Raw genomic sequence first — 16,122 nt, forward strand, 5'->3', positions numbered from 1 at the left:
TACTGCTACACATACAAGCACTTAAGTACCACATGAAATACTGCGTTACCTGCAAGAAAAATGGCAGAATTTCTAGCTTGCATGCCCATTCAAGAAACACGCTCCCTAAAATTTTGAGTCAGTTTATATCTGATGCGTTACACAGCTACGCCTTCGGGTGACGTGACAACTTTTAACTTCTAAGCGTTAAGCTGCCAATACGAAAATGGCGGATCGGTTGGGAGCGTACACAACGGAATTAAAGAGTGGTATCAGTTCTTTCTTTCTTTCTATTCTAATAAGAATAATTAATAACTGCTATAAAACCTGATGCACAGTGGTACCGTTGGATTATTGAACAAACGACCTGCAGAAGTGGCTCAGTGATTGGGGCGCTCAGTCCCTGAGCCCTAGAGCGCGTGACTTCAAAACCTGCCGCGGCGTCTGCGTTTCGATGGTGGCTACATGCGAGACGCCTATGTACAGTGCGAGTTCAGTGTATGTTAAACGGCTCCAAGAGATCTCCGGTGCGGTGGCCTCCCATAGCACAAGGTGTAAGTTCGGGACGTTAAAACCCCCTCATACCATACCATAGAATACCATACCACACACCGCACCACACCACACCATACCATAAAATACCATACACCATACCATACACCATACCATACCATACCATACCATACCATACCATACCATACCATACCATACCATACCATACCATGCCAACACCTGACCACACCATTGAACAAATATGGCGACTTAGGAAACTGTGCTGTGCAGGAGAGCAGATATCGTCCTCAGTATGACTAAGTTAAGTTTCTAATGTGGGAATATATCCTTTAGCCATACCCTCATCCAATACGGCACGATCTCTCTAGAAAAGGCATCCAAGCACTAACTATGGCTTGATGCCTAAAAAGTGGCGACCTCGCGCGGCAAGCGTGTGCCTCCTCCATTGTTTCTTTCTGGCACATGAGGTTAAGCTACCGACACACAGATGGCGACTCTGCCATGCTTCTCATGCTTCACGTGCTTCTCTTGCTTCTTGTACCCCTCAAGGCGACCGATTCGTAAAGCGGAAGCTCTCTCCTGTAACCGGTTTGCCGCGAACGCAGAAAGTCGGGCTTCTACGAGAGGCGCGCCTCACAGGCCGGCGCGTACGCTTTCTCAAGAACGCACACGCATAATACCGCGCGCGCGTGGGTACACACTTACGCACGCTCCCATTAGCAGAGAAGGGATTGAGTTACCTTCGATCGCAAGGTTAGGCTGCCGGCCCTGCTGTAATGAATTCATATTTCTGGCGTATTTCTCGTGGCAGTGCTGTGCGCCGGCATTCAGGACAGCTTCTGAACTTTGCGTTCTACTCCAGTACAATGTAGGCAGAGTAAGTTTAACTGAAATTGCAACATTATTTATTGTTTTTGAATTTTGATGCTGCTGAAACATTACAAGCTATATACCATTAGTCTATGCTTTGGCATGGTTTCGGAAGAAGCCCATGCAGAACACGGTTATGAACACAAGGCTCCAGTTTCGCCGTCTTGTTACTTGTGCGTTGTAAATGTTGACACAGTCATGTGAATTCATGCACTTTCTAGGAGAGTGACAGTGACACAACTATGAGACAGTGATATAGAAATGGGAAAGAGCGGAAAAAAGCGTGCAGGTATTCATTGTCACGTACCTTACACAACGCACTTAGCGCTGCAGCTATAATTTAGTAATGAGATCCTAGAGCACAAATTAATTGCAGCCAAAAATAAACACCTAGATCTCACCTGGATGATTTTTGTTACTCCTATTTTAAGGAATTAAGCAAACAAGGGAAGGGGATGAGGGGCTCGTTATAAATATGACAGAAGCCAACAGCCACAGAAACCAAGGGGCACAGGGGATTTTTTTTTAATTTATTTATTTTGTGGTGTTGATCAATTTAGAATATTTCTTCTAAATTCTATTCTTCTGTTCTATTTTAAGGAACTAATGTAAGGCCTACTCGATGCCCACTTCTACATCAATTCTCAAGCAAAGACTAAAGTCCTACCTAGCTTCTCTTATTTTGCCCCCGTCATGAGTTCTTACAAATTCTCAAGTTCATCACTGCGGTGCAAGAAAGAACGAAATTTTTAACGCTCCCATTGCAACATAAACGTTTTCATTCAACCTTGAAATGCTTCAAAGCATATTTCCCAGGTGTATGCAAAGTAACTTTTCTCCAGGAAAAAAACATACTAGTTATACGGTAACTTTAGCATAAGCAGTTTTCAACTTAAGCCATAAGCAATAGCAGATGTGTGTAGCGACGCCTGGATGAGAGTTGTGGTAACCTGCCCTATAGGAGTATGTCGTTGCGTCTGCTCCTACTAGCATGGTATGAAGCCAGAAGCGGATGTCGAATGCCACTCTTAAAAAAGGGAGTGATACTCTGGATAAGAGGGCAACCATTATTCTTAACAGGAGCCGTTTAGAAACCACTTAATCGTTGTGTTTAAGCAAACAAGGGAAGGGGAATGAGGGGCTCGTCATAAATATGACAGAAGCCAACAGCCACAGAAACCAAGGGGCACAGGGGATTTTTTTTATTTATTTATTTATTTATTTTGTGGTGTTGATCAATTTAGAATATTAGTGAATATGTGACATATTCACTAATATTCTAAATTGATCAACACCACAAAATAAATAAATAAATAAATAAATAAAAAAATCCCCTGTGCCCCTTGGTTTCTGTGGCTGTTGGCTTCTGTCACACTTAATCGTTGTGTAGTGATTTATAGCCGCTTTTAAACCCCTGCTTCACTTTACCGGCTGCATGTCCTCTCACCTTCCCCCAAACAACAAAAGAGGCAAGCGCGTACACGCACCGCTGAAACAGCTGTGCATAATTCCTGTTCTAAATAGACTTGCTCTGCTGAGCGGGCTGAAACTGTAAAGCAATGAAAGAAATGTCCCCACCTAGCTGGAGGCTTGGAGTTTTTCGTACTCAATACATATGTAATGCTGTCGTTACTCTCTCTCTCTCTCTCTATATATATATATATATAAATATATATATATATATATATATATATATATATATATATATATATATATATATCCTGCTTTCCTAATCAATTAGCTTTAATCGATAACATATTCAGTAATATTCTAAATCGAACAACAGCACAAAATAAATAAATAAATTAAAAATCCCCTCTGTCCCTTGGTTTCTGTCGCTGTTGGCTTCTCTCATATATATATATATATATATATATATATATATATATATATATATATATATATATGTATATATATATAGGAAAGGGAATGAGGGGCTCGTTATAAATATGAAAGAAGCAAACAGCCACAGAAACCAAGGGGCACAGGGGATTTTTATTTAATTTATTTATTTTGTGGTGTTGATCAATTTAGAATATTACTGGATATGTTATCGCTTAAAGCTAATTGATTAGAAAAGCAGAAGAAAAAACAACCACATGCCGCCGGTGGGATCCGAACCCACGACCTCCGAAACCTCGACCACGGCATGTGGTTGTTTTTTCTTCTGTTTTTTTAATCAATTAGCTTTAAGCGATAACATATCCAGTAATATTCTAAATTGATCAACACCACAAAATAAATTAATTAATTAAAAATCCCCTGGCCCCTTGGTTTCTGTGGCGCTGTTTGCTTCTTTCATATATATATATATATATATATATATATATATATATATATATATATATATAAGTGTAACACAACAAAACTGGCTCTCCATGCCCTCCCTATTCCTCCTTGAATATTTGGCTTCATTCGGATTAGCTGGTTCACCGACGGTCCACGAGGAGTAAGGGTTCTTTTTCATGAGGCCCTAGTATTGGCCTCCAGTAAAGGTGTGTTTCTCTTCTTTCAGTATGCCTTACTTCGCATTTAGATGCAGGAGCTTTAGAGTGGAAGCCGATGATCAGAGGTGCTATTTTTTTTTTTTTTGGGGGGGGGGTGCTAATGGTACGAAATATATTTACAAGGGCTCACGGCGCAGCGCACATTGCTCAGCTTTAACCAAATGATGTGTTGTATGCCAGCGGACAGTCCAGTGAGAATGCTGGTCAGTCAGGATATGCCATTTATGGTAATGCATTTCACATGTGCCTCAGCCGTCCGGCCTATGCCGGCCTTGGTGTGGATGCTGGCGGAGTCAAGGGTGCCATAGAGTAAGCACTCGCAGAGATGGAGCAATTGTATTCCTAGACAAGGATTTTTTTTATTATTATTGATGACTGAGGAAGCCAGCTATACAATCCATGCCCATATGAAGTCTGCATTACAAAAAATGAAACAACTTGTCGTGTCAAAGACGCACGTAATATAATGCACACAAATTATGGCGTACGTGTGTATAATGAGCTTCCGTTTTGCGAACTTGGCTCTATGGAAATCAGAGGTATGGAAGCACGCTACGAGTGCACGCATTCAGACGGCGCAGTCTCGGTGCCTGAAGGGACACCAAAACCATGAAAGAGCTAGCATAGCAGTGCCGACCCTTTTGAGGTCAAATTCTGGCGCCACCCGCAGATTTCCTTCAGTTGCACTAAAACGTACTGGCAGTGAAAAATTACCCTGCTCCAGGGGCACTAATGAGCCTTCGGTAGCCTAGAGTAGTTTTTGTTTTCCTTTGCATGTGGAGGTACTTCGTCTGGCTCTTGAGTATGTCCATTAGGTTCGACCATTCAGTCTAGTTGCACGCTAAGGAACCGCCGAAGCAATAACACGGATCCGTCGAAGGTTATAGCTCGAACGACGCCAAGAGCTAGGATAAATAGATACGGCTATTACGAGAGGAAAAGTGGCACGTGTGCTGGCGCATAGTAAGCGGCGTCGACCCTTTCTTCCGCTTAAATTTCGTCGAAGGCTAGGAGGAGACTTGGAACATCGTCCTTGCTGGAGGCCCTAACACTTAAAACAGTCACGTGTTCCATGGAGAGTGGCCGCTGTGTCACAATTGGGCACCATCTCCCGGTTAATGTTGCACTACACAGAGTAAGCCGCAGCCGTACGTCGAATGCACTAAGATGCCAGGTGTGAATCCGTACCTGCTCGTTCTAGCCCTGGCCGTTTCACCACTTTGTGCCGTGGCGAATGACGCTCCTACGGTGCGCATCGACGCAGGCGTTGTCGTAGGAAGACGCGTAGATGCCGGAGGAACGAAAGTGGACGCTTTTCTCGGGATACCGTACGGAAAGCCACCCGTCGGCAAACTTCGCTTCCGAAGACCACAGCCGGTGTCACCGTGGGAAGGTGCGTACAACGCGACGGCAAAGCCACGCGCCTGTTGGCAGCTGCCGTTCGACTTGCTCGGGCCGCTGGCACTCCGTTACCCAGATGCGTCAGAAGACTGCCTCTACGTCAACGTGTGGAGGCCTGTCGGAAGCCAAGGGTGCGCAAGCGGCCAGCAAAGTGCCTGTCGCGAGACACTTCTTCCCACGGCTGTTTTCATCCACGGCGGCGCCTTTCAGTGGGGCGACTCGGCGCTATTCCTGTACGACCCGGCTAACTTCGTGGCCCTGACGGGGGACGTCGTGTTCGTGACGTTCAATTACCGAGTCAGCATGTTCGGATTTCTGGCCGCACACGGCTCCAATGAATCGGGCGGGAACATGGGGCTCTGGGATCAAAACCTCGCCCTCAAGTGGGTCCGCAACAATGTCGCTAGGTTCGGAGGGGATCCTGAGCGAGTGACTCTGTGGGGACACAGTGCGGGCGCTATGTCCGTAGCTCTGCACGCAATGTCGCCTCACAGCAAAGGCCTTTTCCACAGGGCCATAATGATGAGCGGAGCGCCTTTCACAATGATACTGAACAGGGTATTCAACTCGCGGGCCAGCTTCGATAGCATTGCGGCCGCGCTGCAGTGCTACGACGCCAGGAAAGGAAGCGCGCGTGACCAGTTGCCTGAAATAATGACATGCCTGCGGAGAACGGAAGCGCCGAAAGCGTTTGAAGCTCTGGAAAGCACGCGGTTCCTCCAGCAATGGTTTCTTCCCGTGGACAACGACGATTTCTTTCCGCACACATTCATGAGTGAGGGAACGTGGGAGAAATTTCCGCTTGTGGACGTTTTAATTGGCACGACAATAAACGAAGGTACTATGTTCTACAATTTGCTGCTTAAAGTGTTCCCTGGACTGTCCGTGGCAGAGCCCGAAGAGTACAGGCTTATCGGAACCGCTGCCTTGTCGAGACTGTTCGAGATTCCAATCTCAAAGGCGCGGCAGCTGGCAGACATCTATTTCGGGGAAGACGACGCTGCTAGAACCTACGATCAAGCCAGGGACATAACATCCGCAATCATGGGCGATGTATTCTTCGACTGTCCAACGCAACTGTTCGCCGATGCCGTAGCGTCGAAAGGTGTCCGCGTGCACAGGTACTCCTTCGCTCATATGGCTTCTCACAGCTTCGTTCCGCCGTGGATGGGAGTGGCTCACTCGGCGGACTTGCTCTACAGTCTCGGCTCGCTGCCTTTCTTGAAGGACGAAGAGCGCTACACGGATCCGCTGGGAAATGTAGGAAAGAGGTTCCTGCAGACACAAGATTACACGAGCGACGAGGACGGCTTGATGAAAGAACTCGTCAGTGCATTCGCCCAGTTTATACGGAATGGGTGAGTTGATTCAGGAGTTTTGTGGCGCTATACAGGGTGTCCCAGCTAATTGGACCAATATTTATAAAGAAACTAAGCATTCTTCAGAACTGAAATCACGTAGATGTTGTTAGGGTATATCTAAAGTTACGCTACCATGTTTTTCGCTCGTTTTATTTTAATAATTAGTCGAGATAAATAATTTAACTTTTTAAATATCGCTTGAAACGTTCAGGCATCAATAGGAAAGTTGTCGAGCTTCACAAATATTGTCCAAACCAGGCACATCCAACGAAATAGACTTAGCGTAGCCGTTTTTATTCGGGAGGGAAGAAAGCCTGCGGAGTTTAAAAAATACCACGTGACAGCGCGCTCCGTGCGCGCGAATGCGCCGCGATTACAGCGCTCTAATCCGTGCTTTGTAAAAAACATCACTCGCTTCGCGCCTACCCTATACCCACTGGCGCTTTTCTTGGAACCAAGTACAACGCGAAGCCCTGTCTTGGGCAACACGAAAGGCGCGAAGCGAGAGATGTTTTTTAGAAAGGACGGATGAGAGCGCTGTAATCGCGGCGCATCCGGGTGCGCACGGAGCGCGCTGTCACGTGGTATTTTTAAACTCCGCGGGCTTTCGTTTTTCCCGAATAAAAACGGCCACCCTAAGTTACCTCGTTGGAAGTGCCTGGGCTGGACAATATTTGTGGAGCTCGACAACTTTCCTATTGGCGCCTGAACATTTCAAGCTATATTTAAAAAAAGCTAATTTATTTATTGCGACAATTATTCAATTAGGAGGAGCGAAAAAAATGGTACTGTAACTTAACATAAACCTTAACAACATCTACGCGCTTTCAGGTTTGAAGAACGCTTAGTTTTTTTTTTTTTTAATTCTTGGTCCAGGTTAGCTGGGCCGCCCTGTATATAACTACGCCCGAGGAAGAACATGCATTTTTCGAAAAGCCCAGATTAAGTGCTTACAGTTGTGCATGGCTCGATAGGTCAGCGACAGATGCTTAAAGGTGCACTGAAGAGGAATCTGAACTTGTCTTTTTGCCGCGGGAACTCGATCTACACGTTCCTAGCATTCTTAGAAACTGCGACTTATTGCCCTGTGTGGCCAATTTCCCTAATTAAATCGAATTAACGTCTGGCTCCCGCCCTTTTTTTTTTAATTCTGCCTCGTACGGTGGGCGGAGTCGACCAATGCGTGGAGTGCCTTTCACCCAGTCCCGTGGCGGCTTGCCGCTCTGCCCTCGGCGGAGTAATACGTAGTAGTCCGTAGTAGCAAATAGACCGCGCGTATTTTTATTTCTGCGGGCTTATTTTGCGGCTATATTATCTGCGAATGATACTATTTATTCATGGAAAGCTAAACAACAAAATAAAGCGAAAGCAAAGCCTCCACGGAGCTGGCTGTAAGGAACTTCACGCGTTGGTCGACTCCGCCCATCGTACGAGGCAGAATTCAAAAAAAAGGGCGGGAGCCGGACGTTAATTCGATTTAATTAGGGAAATCGGCCATACAGGGCGATAAGTTGCAGTTTCTAAGAATGCTAGGAACGTGTAGATCGAGTTCCCGCGGCAAAAAGACAAGTTCAGAATCCTCTTCAGTGCACCTTTAAGTTGAGCCAGCTCTAGACAGGCACACCAGAAGCGGGGGGGTATTAGCGAGGATTGAGGTGGATAGTGCTACTGGGCAATATGAAAGAGGTTCCGCCCTCCAGGTTACGTCGAGGTCACCACAAGACACGTGTTCACGAGAACAGGACAGTGTAGCTATTGCTGTCGCTGTCTCCTAGACTTGTTTTGCGTTGTTCTCTAGTGCATGGCGTAAGAATATTCATGTGCATTAATGACGCCTCCGCATCTGTCGAAATCTCGGCCCTACGTCGAACTTTCACCATGAGGTGGAGCTATTGTGCAGTGCGCTTATAGTGGCTGCGTGACGACTGCCATCAGCGTTCCAGAGGCGTAGGCGGCACTTTGAACGTGCGAAACTAAATTATTTCATTGTCGATGCCACCTTTAATTGAGATCGGTCAGCTAGAGATTCATGCTATGATAAAAAATTATTTTTACAAACTGCGGTGCCGTCTGAAAAAGCAGTAATTATCCGCGCAACTTTTCCTTTTCTTTAAGCAACCAACGCGACCAAGGAACTGTTCTTTTGTAAGAAATCAAGCTTAACTGAGTTGGTTGCAAAGTTGTATCACAACATCAGCCGCACAAGTCTACGAAGGTCATATTACTTGCACCTGAATTTTTTTCTCCCGAATGTGCATGAAACAGGCTCTATTGTGAATAACTTTGCTGTGAGGTACTGGAATTCGATGTTAATGGGGCTCGAAACACCTTCGGAGGAGAGCGCATCAACTCGCTCATTCACCGCATTGTTGCCATGAATACCTGAGCCAAGTAATACACTTCTACACACAGCAGAGGACCTACAATTCCGTGCAAAAGCTGGCGAGCCCTTCCCGGCGCTTTTTTCATGCTCGTATCTTCCCCCGTCGCTCCCACCTGCGATTACAAATTGAGAGGTGGCTATTGGTTAGATTCTTTCAGGCGTCAGACAGCTGCCATGGTAGCGGCTAATATGCCACGTAGCTCCGACGGATCAGGAAGCTTCGCTTCTGGAGGTGGGACTGGCCGAGGAGCGCCGACCTCCCAGCGTGCAAGAAGAGACGAGAGGAGAGGAAAAGGCGCGAAAGCACTGAAATTCAAATTTTGTCTAAGCTCATCTTTTACAAAGCGAATTTTAAAAAATTATTGCTGGACAATATTCTTCAAGCATTGTGCTTTGACATCCCAGGCATACCGCAACTTTATTAGACCCCCTTTCAGAGCCCCTTTAAAGCGACCCGGAGCACGTGTAGAAGTATTTTTGCTCGTAGCACACCAACGGCTATTCAACTGCAGGTAGCTGTTGGATCGGCTTGGGTTAGAAAAAGGGGAGCAACTGACAGTACTTTACAGGAATACAAGGCACAAATTTATTTATTGCTTGATAACGCCAACAACAAAGAGCAGTTATCAGTAACACAATGCACATAACGAACATGCGAAGCCGACGACGTTGCAATCTGCGGCAATGCAACAAATCCAGGCAGTTTCAAAGTTCCAAGAAACTAGAAGAAAAAGGTAGATAGTTTCGAGAGTTCGCGTGCCTTTAGCACAGTTTTCTTCGTTCTCCTTCCACCGCGTGCCATATTGACGCATTTTTTGTATTCGATAATAACGCACGACTTCAGCCATTACGTCAACATTATGCGCACTGCACGGTACTGACATCTTGTAATTTTCTAGGATGAGGCAACCATGATGCCACAAACATTCTTATCAGAAGCATGTTGCTGAAGCTTCCATTTCTTTTAACCGAGAAAATATCTCAAGATTTCCATGTACCAGTCCTAAAGCTGTTTCGGACCTAATCACGTTTGCAGTAGCAGTTTGCATAGCTTTACACGCGGGCACTCGGTGCATTTCAACAGTTTCCAGCATTATGCAATTTCTTACACTGGCCTTGCCAGGTTCACTGTAATGGAAGTCCTCACGCTCGTTCTCGCTATCACAAGACTACCAAGTTTCGCCTTTACCTTATTTAGTCATGACTCGTAAGGCCCAACTGTGAAAGATAGAATAATACCAGACACGCTTATCAGACGCAATTCTTTATTCTTCTGCAGGTGGCAGTTATCATACTTAACAATGCTGTAAAACAGCAAGAGAGTGGGCGAACAAAAGCACAGATTTTCGCTTTCAAGGTGAATTTTACGGCAGGCTCCCGCAGTATTAGGGAGGTCAACGCAGCGCTATTTGGTAGCTGCTAGCAGTTTGAATGTTGTTTCCTTTTTGCCCCTGTTGAACATGTTGCTAGGCCAGCTTGGGACCTTCGTAGGACTGCGTCCTTCATCAGCACTGCTCTTCGAGGCGCACAAATATGCCCTTTATAAGGTGCTTCACAAATCTTTGTGACATGCTCTCGCTCGAAATGCTTTTCACAGACGTAGTCCGCTGCCTGCAAGATGCAGCCTTTACGTGGAATGGCGTGGTGTCATACGTACAAGCGGTCCTCTTCCTTTGGAGCCGCAGAAACCGACATCTGATCAGCACATGTCTGGTACACCGGCCTTGCACCATAGAACAAAACATTTTTTTTTTTAATTTATCCAGATCATTACAGAGACAGCTGGGCTATACGTACGATACAGACGTTCCTTGGTCATTGAAACGCCATAAATCAAGCAAAGCTATTACAAACAAATCAAAGTAGAAACGTAAAAGGCAACCGCAAAAGCAGCACGTCGCCAACGCCACTTCAAGCGAGTAAGCCCGCTCAGCAGTGCTGCGCTCTAGTGTCACGAGATAGAAGCGGGTACCAATTGTATTCTCGGGTGGCTTAGCCTGAGCGGCAACGCAGCGCGTTCTCTCTCAAATACTTCTTACACAGTGTTCTACACCAGAACGGATCCCATGGTTAACGGTTAACTAGTCCTCCCAACGCTTGAATAAATAGAGGAACTTGAATAATGGCTGGAAGAGTCAAAAGCGAATCGAATGAAGCGCGTCATTACTGTACAACATTAGTGAGGTGCAATTTAGGCTAGCACTGAACCGATAAAAAGTTAATCCGACATCGCTAAACCTCGCGTTACTGGTCGCCAAGCTCTGTTACGCTATAGTTCATTTTAACAAATTCGTGTCGTTACGGCGACGATCCCCTAGGACTTCTTCGTGCGCAGTTTCTTTTTTTCTGTAATCGTCCTTTATTCAGCCGTAGATGCCTGCATAATCGCAAAAGAAGCAAGCAAACGTTTTAGCATAATATAGTGAGGAAGGATCAGGGTGTTAGACCACTATGGGCCGCAAGAAATAAATAATGAAGTGGTTTGAACTACGCTGCTAAGAAACTAGCTCGCATATCAACACAGGAATATGCTCCTCACGTCCTTGATAACAGCGCGAAGGTCAAAGCTAGAGACGTACAAAACGAGGTCCGTCTCTCTCTCTCTCTTTTTCGTTTTGTCCTTCGCAATAATTTCAAAAATGAGCGTATACCAACAACGCCCACATTCTGCGCTTGTGCTCATTACGTATTCATTTGCTTCCTCAGTCACGTAATCAACTGCGTTACCTTCGTACATATTTTTTCTACGATGGCCGAATTCTTCTTAGTCGTGTCTAAACTTATTCGCTGCCCAAGCTTGACAACAGCTTCCAACGGCAACATACGTGAGGATTTTGCATTTTTCTGCTGATTTAGGTGTGTGACACACCTAAAATTAGATATCACAGCTTATGTATTATGTCCACAAAAGGAATCGCAGAGGACCATTAAGCGGCAGAGGAAATTTTGTCAGGATTAATAAGGCTTTACTCGTCTCTATACATTTTGTTTCTAGACAAGGTCTCGCTTTCACCGGACTTCTTTTTTGTTAAAAGGTGCTTCAAGACTTCAAGACGACGAACTGATACCCACTCCTGGTTAAGCTTCGCAAGCAAATGACTTTAAATCTAAAAAATATGACCGCAGAGCAATTCAACAAAGAACACGTTGACCCGCAGAGCTAGACAAACGGTATATATAATATCAGCCTCGTAGTCAAGGCTGCCGTATCCCGATGCTGAACGCGTGCCAGAAAATGTGCTACGTATTTATAAGTGCCCTTTAAAAGTAGGATAAATATGTGGCGCGTGTTCGCTCCTTTCTCTCCTGTTTTATGCATTCGACGTGCGTTGGGTATCCGGAATAGTAACCAGGCGCATGTGGAAAAGACGCGGCGACAGATACTTTGTACTTCCTTCATCTATTTTCTTTTCTCCGTGCGTCGGTCGCTTCATAAGGAACGGCCTTCTGCGACATTTTAATAGAAGCGTCAGCGTCGCCTGGATATTTTTCTCAAATTTTCGCTTTCATCAACTGTAGAAGAGATCCTGGTGCGCTTCGGCCTCCTAGTAAAGCAGGAGGCACTTTCGAGTTGGTGTAATCAATAACTACGTGACCAAGGCCGGCAAATTAACAGATGCCCTGCTTGGGTGGGGAGATATTGTTACCGAATCTTGCCCAGAGGGCAGGTAAAATAGCCGTGGGTATTTCTTGTTCTGATGTCCAGAATACCTTTGGTTTCAGAATCCTAATTCGTACAGTAGTTCAGTTTACATCAGCTTCATTGCACCAGAAAAAAAGCGGTATGTTGTTTTCATGCGCATGGCCTTATATACTTTTTAAAAACTCAATGTGAAGTCGAAGACTCATTTCCCAACCATTTCTTCCTAAAGAAGCTGATCCCCAGGCCAGATAAAAGCATGTATCCATTGCATTACCGATGGATAACCAGTGGCATTCGAGATCTAACCTTTCACCTCCCTCGTGCGAGGCGGATGCCGAAGCTATAAAAACAGTTATCGTTTCATTTCTTCTGCAAAGAAGTTGTGACATTTTTCGGACAAAAAAATACCTGCGAAGCATGACGCCGGTGCGCTGTGCAGTCACGCAACATGCAAACCTTGCATTGGGGCCTTAACACGTAATGCCGGATCTGAGGGCAGAGCAAGTGTAACTCTGCCGGATTTGATTCTTAGTAAACATAACTTTTCAGCCTTCAGAGAGAAATAGTTCTGCTTCTCTTTCGTTTTCTTGTCCCTTGAGTGTGCCGCATCACTGTTACAATTTTCTTCCCATAGGCACAGTGAGGGCACAATGAAGAACACTGTGAAACTCTGTATGGCAGCATCACGCGCCAGCGTGGCCTCCAAAAACAGATTAAGCTTTTTTCTTCGGTCCGCGCTGTTATTTTTCGCGATACATCAACTAGCTCACCTATCTGTATTGGTTCGTTTCTATTCCTTCCAAATTGATCTTTCTGAGCTTCGCAGAAGTGCGCAGACAGAATTTCTGGCCTGCGCTCCCATCGAAAGTTGCAGTCGGTGGAAGCCATGCGTAATGCACTTCAGAAAGTCACATCGGGCCTACAAATGCTACTGGTCTTATAGCTAGTGTATGAAATGCAATTTTCGATATACTTACATGCCTTACTCTGTTTTGAGGCCATATAAGGAACAATAATGAGTTACTTGCGACTATACTGCGTTCGAATGCATTGAGCTCAGACATTTAGTGCAGCCACGTGGTAAGTACACAACCCACGAAACAGGCAGTGCTTGAAAGCACTTCTCTGCAGGTCTATAGTGAGAGCTTACTTTAGCATTTCTCAGCCACATCCTAAAAAAAACATATGCGAAGCGCCTGTTACACGCAAACGTTCATTTTGAATTCAATTCAAATGTCGCCTTTAAGCAAAGACCATGATCCACTTGTGCTTCGCGTTGCTTCGAGGTAATATCGCTAATGTGTGTGCAGTCTTTTATAATGCTGCATAAATATATCGCCGCACGCCAGTTTCTTACATAAAAATGGGCATAGAACAGTTTCGGCTCGTCAAATATAGAAACAGAGAAGACAGGTGTTTATCATCCAGTGTAGTGTGTGTTCGCTAGGTAGTAGTTCGGAGTTACCGCTTATAATTAGACACTACACTTCAAGACTTCTCATTCGTGACATAATAGAGTGAATTTATAGGATGTGTACGCATACGGCTTTGCAGATCGCTGCAACTACTGCCGGCTCTTCATTTTCAAATATCTGTCTTCTTTTTCCTACAAGCAATTTCGCTTTATTGCGCTCTGTTTGCGCTTATTTTGAATCAATGCCTTAACCACAGTGTCTGCAGTGGTGAATTTGTCACTAAGCTCAAAAAGCTCTCCTCTCATTTCAGGACTCCGGTGATTCTCTCGCCGGGTGTGCACTGGCCGGCGTACACTGCGCAGACTCGCCAGCTTGTCGTGATGAAGCCGCGCAACTACTCCGTGGTCGCAGCCGGGAAGAAAGAGCTGTGCGAGTTGTGGAAGAATGCTGTGTTGCCAAGGCAAGTTTTTACCTCTTCTTGTGATGCTACTTTGATGAGAAATGGATATGGCATAAGGACCCCGAATCTGTCTCTTTTAGTTTTTTTCTTTAACAATAGACGTGAGCACAAAATTTGTGAGAGAGGAAGCGTCCCTTTCTGAAGCTTTGAGCAAGCAAGAAACAAGAACTTATTTTACAGAATCAGAACGAAGGTACCTAACAAAGTGTGGGGACAATCACACTGCTGCAGAATACACTGAATTAGGCGAAATCTACAAAGAACCCATATTCTTCCTGGGCAACCATTTCACCAAATAATACTGAATTTAACTCCTATCAGCTGAGTTCTAAGAAGCTTGATGGAGGCCCAGAAATACTTGAAGCGGAATTAAAACTAAAAATCGTCTCAATTATAAGGGACACATGCCGGAATTGTTGTCTGAGCCGCGACTACGGTAGTAAGTGCGTTATATTAATCGTTTACAGCGTAAAAATGTGCGTACCGATGTTCGTGTCCCACTAAATACTGATTAACCATTTCTTAGCATTTTGTACCGAAGTTAACAGCCTAGTAAGTAGCCCTAGTTGTTGAATTTCTCTTGTTGCAATGCTCTGGCGAGCGTAGCTCGCGAAAAGTTGGTGTTTTTTATGCTACGGAGATGCATTGTTCAGTGCTCACAGGGTTAAGCTTCAAATAGGCTGCCAAGGACAAAGGATATTTGGGTCTTTCAATAAAGACTTTGGCCGCGGTGTCGTGCGTCTATTCGTCCTTTCCAATTTCATTTTATTTTGTCCGCCGCGTCCAGTTGCTAAGCATAGGAACCGCAGGGACGTCGCACCTGGAGAATCATTGAAGACAGATCCTCAAAATTAGATAACGATGGAAATAACATTCTTAGCATGATGATATTGCTCATACTTGAACGTTTAGCTGATCTGCAGCGCCAGGTATAATGAAATAAATGAATGTTATAAACTTGCCTACCTTTCTTTTATTAGGTTGAAGCCTTTTGACTAATATCAAGTCGTCGAGAGTCATGTTGTTTTAATGTTGTAGTATGTTATAAATATATAAAGACTTAAGAAGGGGTTGTTGGTGTGGGTACGTTTTAAGCGGGCCTAAGAAGACAGGATAGAAAGAAAAGACGCCACAAACGCGTCGGCGAGGCCTTGTCTCGATTTCTCGTGATATCGCAGCTCCCATATCGTGAAGGGATTGCCAACGTGTACGGAGATGTGCAGTTTTAAAGCCCCGTCTAACGAGTTTAAGAAACAAAGCCAGCTGCGCAATATCAACAAAATAATGTACAGGTATTTTCAGAGGCAATACGCAAATTATACATTGAAAGCTCGGGTCTAAATTGATTCTGCGTTTCTCTGCAGTGACTCCAACATAAAACAAGCAACCTTCACGCCTCGAACAACAAAACCTGTAAAGCCGGACAGCAGCAAGCCTCCGAAAAAACAGTGGCCTCAACCAAAGCACGCTACATCATCGTCATCCGTCATGCTGCCTTGGTCATTGCTCATCATGTTGACGCTCAATGGTTTCATTAAAGTTTAACTTCAACACCACTATTTAATCGATGTTCTCAGCTTGCACAGTTAT

At 45.0% G+C, this 16,122-nt stretch overlaps 1 protein-coding gene across 1 annotated transcript; it reads left to right on the plus strand.

Annotated features, from left to right (window-relative positions):
- Positions 1–4,851: 4,851 nt before the first annotated feature.
- Positions 4,852–16,091, plus strand: LOC149340119 (uncharacterized). Its single transcript, XM_089548868.1, has 3 exons — positions 4,852–6,628; positions 14,383–14,532; positions 15,897–16,091. The coding sequence occupies exons 1-3, from the start codon at positions 5,037–5,039 to the stop codon at positions 16,075–16,077; spliced, it is 1,923 nt and encodes a 640-aa protein (XP_089404994.1). The 5' UTR covers positions 4,852–5,036; the 3' UTR covers positions 16,078–16,091.
- Positions 16,092–16,122: the final 31 nt, after the last annotated feature.

This window comes from Amblyomma mixtum, chromosome 6 (genome assembly GCF_055824585.1).
Source record: "Amblyomma mixtum isolate Tamu chromosome 6, ASM5582458v1, whole genome shotgun sequence".
Taxonomy (NCBI): Eukaryota; Metazoa; Arthropoda; class Arachnida; order Ixodida; family Ixodidae; genus Amblyomma; species Amblyomma mixtum.